A 6,000-nucleotide genomic window follows, 5' to 3' on the forward strand; every position below is an offset into this window, starting at 1 on the left:
GAGTGTTTGTTTGTCTTTTGGTTTATTTTCTCATTCAGGTTTTCAATTTATTATAATTCAGATGCCATCTTCTCTTACTTGTAGGCATGCCTGAATATAGAATCATAGAGTTGGAAGGGACCTCCTGGGTCATCCAGTCCAACCCCCTGCACTTCGCAGTACACTCACAATCCTGTCACTCATCCACTATCACCTGCCACCCTCTTAAAGCATCACAGAATCAGCCTCTCCGTCGGATGGCTATCCAGACTCTGTTTAAAAATCTCCAAAGATGGAGAACCCACCGCCTCCCAAGGAAGCCTGTTCCCTTAGAAACCACTCCAATTATCAGGGATATATATATTAATGCATATTGAGTTCCTTGTGCTGCAAACTGTAATCATACCCCTGACCCTAACCTCTGTATCATATATTGACCATATTCTTGCATGTCAAGGTCTAAAATAAACTTGACCTTGACCCTAATAAAATTTGCATACATAAACGGGTTCCCTCTTGCTTACATGCTTAGTTGCAGTCTGATGCTCTATCATTGGCAGTCTTCAAGCAAAGGTTGGATACACACTTTTCTTGGATGCTTTAGGATGCTTTGGGCTGATCATGCGTTGAGCAGGGGGTTGGACTAGATGGCCTGTATGGCCCCTTCCAACTCTATGATTCTATGATTCTATGATTCTATGATCGCTCAGTAACAGAACACGTGTGTGAAAGGCACAGTGTAAAACATGACAAGCTGTTCACATCTGGAAGGGCAGGTGCTATCACAAGCGGCCCTTTAACAGATGCCAATGATTTCTGTTTGCACTGTTTTATTCTGTATCTTCCTCGATTCCATCAGATTTTATCTCAAGGCTGGAAGGCTATCTGTGTTCTAGGTAGAGAGGGGTTTGTACTTCACCCCTATGCAATTTCTCCAAAAGAGATGATTCCCCCAGCACAACCAGATATGGGTGAAAGATAGTTGTCAGATTGGCCCATAGAGCTAGCACATGTCTAAAGAAATAGAATATGTTCTCTTTAAAAGATAATCTTTACAATTTTGGCTTTAAACGGACATCAGAACTTGGAATGGTGATCAGTCACGGTTTATAGCACTTGTTGTATAATCCCATCATCACTAACCTTAACATTTTTATTCCCCCTATGTTTTTGTGAATGACAACCAAATGAATGTGAATGAAACCAAAGGACTGATTTGTTACTCTTGCAAGGAACTATCCTACTACATATTTGTGGATGTTGTGATGCTGTTTACTAAATTGCTACTAATTTACTCTCTCCTTATATCTGTACTCTTATCATTCTTGTTCCATTGTCTGAGGATGTGGGCAACTCTGTTTAGGATGGCATTCTAAGCAGAATTGCACCATGGAAATCAATAGACCAGTTGCATTCCTGATGGATGCAAGTAATTGACAAGAAATTATCTGGCCAGCCCATTCCGCACAAAATAGTTAATTTATACACCTTCAAAGTGCCAAATATCCCTTTACCATATTTTCCTTAAAGAAACAAATGTTCCTTTTTCCTCACTCAAAGGCGTTGCATCCCTTGAAAGAAAGAAAGAAAGATATTCAAATGGCTTAGAAGGGTGTCGGTTTTGGATTATGATCTGAATCTGTGAATCAATTACATGTTTATCAATTACGTGTTTATATCTCCCTTCCGACCAAAGATTTCAGAGAGACATATATTGTTCTTCATTACTTCTGCCCAAGAATCCTGTGAGGTTATTTAGACGGACAAAATGACGTTCACCTAATGAGTTTCATGGAAGAGTGGCGATTTTAAAACAGGTTTCCCAGATCCTAATCTAACATTCTAAGGGCTGATGAGGCAGTAGTGACCCTAACCCTAACCCTAAAAGAGATCCTCATTAGAAACACTCACCTGGAGGAAGTAGAATGGTTTCAACCACTTGAAACTTGGCAGCAGGCACAGAAACTCGAATGGATTTTTCTCTCAGATGCTGTCCTTCATTTCTACTTCAGAACAGCATTTGAAAAGAGGAGTGTCCTAAAGGTGAAGAAAAGGGGGTCCCTCGACAGAACTGAGTTAAGCCGGGTGATTTTAAAGAGAAGAACTCATCTTCAGGCCATTTCAGAATAAGCTGTCTCTGTTTGTGGTAATGAAAACCTCTTAGTTGCTTCTGATTTAGCTTTCTGTTGAAAGAAACTCTGTCATTCAGGGAATTGGCTGGCTGCTTCCCATCAGACTGTCCTAAAACTCCAGGGAGGAGAGGAACCTAATAGGAAAATGGTGGCAAGAGAGACAAAGGCTGCATCGCACAAGAGAGCATGACTGACATATCGAAGAGTTCTCCGGCCACTTTTCTCTCCAGAGGGATGCAAAGGGGGAATAGAAGGATAAGGAAAATCCATCCATCCATTCACCCACCCACCCACCCACCCATCCACCCACCCACCCACCCACCCATCCACCCATCCACCCACCCACCCATCCACCCACCCACCCATCCACCCATCCACCCATCCATCCATCCATCCATCCATCCACCCACCCACCCACCCATCCATTCGGACCACCCTCCCCTGTGGCTCAGATCTGGCCCAGTTGAGGTCACACATGCTTCTTAGGGGCCAGGGATCACCAACCAGTTGTAAGTGGCAGACTGTAGAACTCTTTGGGGGTATAGATAAAAATTAAAAACATCCAAGTTTAATTTAAACTGTTTTGGGTCTGATTCTCACAAACTCTTGATGGCCCTGGATGGGTTTCCTGAATGGGTGGGAGTTAATTAATTTTACCATATATACATATGGTAAAGATATCCCCTGTGCAAGCACCAAGTCATGTCTGACCCTTGGGGTGACGCCTTCCAGCATTTTCATGGCAGACTCAATATAGGGTGGTTTGCCAGTGCTTTCCCCAGTCATTACCATTTTACTACCACCCAGCAAGCTGGGTACTCATTTTACCGACCTCGGAAGGACGGAAGGCTGAGTCAACTTTGAGCCAGCTGCTGGGATTGAACTCCCAGCCTCATGGTCACAGCTTCAGACAGCATGTCAGCACACACACACACACACACAGAGAGAGAGAGAGAGAGAGAGAGAGAGAGAGAGAGAGAGAGAGTTGGAAGGGACCTCATGGGTCATCTACTCCAATCCCCATATACATATATATGTATGTATGTATGTATGTATGTATGTATGTATGTATGTATGTATGCGTGTATGTGTATGTGTATGTGTATGTATGATGCGTATACACACACACACAATTTAAATGAAATATCAGGATATGACCATGTATGGTTGTATCAATCCCCCCCTCAAATGGCCAATGATGGGCCTGGAAGGAGTGGGAAGGGGAGGGGTCCCAGCTGTACAAATTCTTGCTGACCAAGCAGCCAGTTCTCTAGCTTGTGGCTGGATCCATTAAGACAGAAGAGGAAATGCTGCAGACCACTCTGGACCTCCCACGGACCCCCAGGAGTCCGTCTACCCTGGTTAGTTAGAGTGTTGGACTAAGATTTGGGAGACACAGGTTTGAATCCCCATTCTGACCTTGATGTTCTATGGGTAGTGTTGAGGTAGACACACACTCAGCTTTGCCTATCTCACCGGGGTATTGTGAGGATAAAAAGGAGGGGTAGGACTAGATGGTCTGTATGGCCCCTTCCAACTCTATGATTCTATGATTCTAAGGAGCGGCTGGACAGAGACTTCTCCTGGATGCTTGAGGCTGATCCTGCATTGAGCAGTGGTTGGGACTAGATGGACTTTGAGTCCCCAGAAAAAAGTAGGATATGAATAAATGAACTCTTTGTAGTTCTGTGATACACCAGAGTGCAATGTGGATCTGGATCATCTGTGTTCTCCAAAACCTCTTCTAACATCTTGGCCAAGAATGGAATATTAGCCAATGGGAGGTAGTTGTTTAAGTTATTTGGGTCCTGGTCATATTCTTCATGAGGGGTCTCGCATCCACCTATTTCCAAATGGTTGGAGCTGCATTCTTCCAAAGACAGGTGTTTATTCAATTCTGGGATCATCAAGGTTTAAAACAGAAATACAGGTTGTTGAAAACTTTCATGATAATGGAAGTAAAACATGCCACCTGGTCATTCATATCCCATTAAGCGTGTTTTAAACCAGGGGCAGTCAACCTGTGGTCCTCCAGATGTTCATGGACTAAAATTCCCATGAGCCCCTGCCAGATTTGCTGGCAGGGGCTCATGCGAATTGTAGTCCATGAACATCTGGAGGACCACAGGTTGACTACCCCTGGTTTAAACCATGTAATTTCAACCAGGGCCATGAACGTTCAACGTTCAACGTTCAACGTTCAACCAACAGGGACAAAATGATTTCCCATCAGCTCTCTTCAAGTATTTCAAAGGATGTCACTAGGAAAAGGGCAGGGAGCGGCTCCTGTTGGCACCAGAGGAGAGGACCTTCAGTAATAGCTTTAAACTATGAATAGAATGGTACCGGCTATATATTAGGATTTTTTTTCACAGTCAGAGTAGTTCAGCAGTAGAATTGGCTGGCTAAGAAGGTGGTGAGCTCCCCCTTCACTAGTGGTCTTCAAGGAGCGGCTGGACAGAAATCCTGGATGCTTTAGGCTGATCCTGCATTGAGCAGGGGGTGGGACTAGATGGCCTGTATGGCCCCTTCCAATTCTAGGATTCTAACCCTGCATCTCCATTTCAGTTTTGCTTTCTGTTTAGCAAACCAAATCCACCTGACAAAGTCAATTTAATATCTAGATCCCTTTCCCTCAAAAAGTCTCTGCAGAGCCTGTTTCACATCCTTGTTCCTCAGACTATATATCAGAGGGTTGAGCATGGGAGTCACAGCTCCATAGAGAAGAGAGACCATCTTATCTCCATCAGAAGTATATTTGGATTTTGGTTGAAGGTACATAGCCATGGCTGAACCAAAGAAGATGCCGACAACAGCTAGATGGGAACCACAAGTAGAGAGAGCCTTGCTCCAGCCCTGGTTGGAATGGATTCGCCAAATAGCCAGGCCGATTCGGAAATAGGTCAACAAGATGAAAGTAAAGGGTACAATAAGGACCAGAATGCTGCTGATGAAAGAAACAATATCACTGAAGTGGGTGTCGCCACAGACCAGCTTGCCTACTGTTTGGGCCTCACAAGTGAAGTGGTTGATGACATTAGAGCCACAGAACCGTTTAGGGCCCATGACGGTAGGGATGAGGGTCAGGATGAAGCCAGAACCCCAAGTTCCAATGGACATTTGGATACAAACTCTCCAGCTCATGGTCACCGTGTAGTGGAGGGGGCTGCATATGGCCACAAAGCGGTCATAGGCCATGACAGCCAGGAGGACACACTCTGTGATGCCTAGGTACAGGCTGATGTGTATCTGAGCCATGCAGGCCACAAGGGAAATGGTCGTTCTCTCTGTGGTGAAAGTCACCAAGACCTGGGGGAGGCTGCTGCTGGTGTAGCAAATGTCTAAGAAGGAAAGATTGCCAAGGAAAAAGTACATGGGTGTATGAAGGTGAGAGTCAGTGATGATCAGGAGAACCATCAGGCCGTTCCCCAGCAAGTTGATGAGGTAGACGGCAAGAACAATCCAGAAGAAGATGACTTGCACCACAGGATGGTTGGAGAGACCAAGCAAAATGAACTCGGTCACCACCGTCTCACTGTTGTTCATCATCTGCTTTGCATCTTCTCCCGCGTGCCAAGTGTAGTGTGAAGAGACAGCTTTAATGTCTAGGCTGTGAATGAGAGAAAATGGGTAGCTGAAGTTTAGCTCCACAAATGTTATTCAATTCAGACTTCGGCTTCTCTTAGTTGTAGGCTTGCCCGAATACCTGGAAGATAGGATAGTGAGAGTGAAAAAAGAAAATTAAATGTATACTCTGATAGACAAAGAAACCAATATACACTCTGTATAATCATCAAATTATGGTAAGGAGTACTTACACAATTGAGTAGAGAACATTTATGAAAACTCTCCCTCTATTATTTTAATGGCAGTACTACATTGGGACAAA

At 44.3% G+C, this 6,000-nt stretch overlaps 1 protein-coding gene across 1 annotated transcript; it reads right to left on the reverse strand.

The window, feature by feature from the left end:
* Positions 1-4,724: 4,724 nt before the first annotated feature.
* On the reverse strand, positions 4,725-5,660 carry LOC143831395 (olfactory receptor 13H1-like). Its single transcript, XM_077324387.1, has one exon. It carries the CDS (start codon positions 5,658-5,660, stop codon positions 4,725-4,727), a length of 936 nt encoding a protein of 311 aa, XP_077180502.1.
* Between the last annotated feature and the right edge of the window lie 340 nt (positions 5,661-6,000).

Source organism: Paroedura picta, chromosome 3 (assembly GCF_049243985.1).
Source record: "Paroedura picta isolate Pp20150507F chromosome 3, Ppicta_v3.0, whole genome shotgun sequence".
Classification (NCBI taxonomy): Eukaryota; Metazoa; Chordata; class Lepidosauria; order Squamata; family Gekkonidae; genus Paroedura; species Paroedura picta.

Coding starts and splice junctions, on each gene's coding strand:
- LOC143831395 (XM_077324387.1), bottom strand. CDS start 5,660: ATGATGAACAACAGTGAGACGGTGGTGACCGAGTTCATTTTGCTTGGT.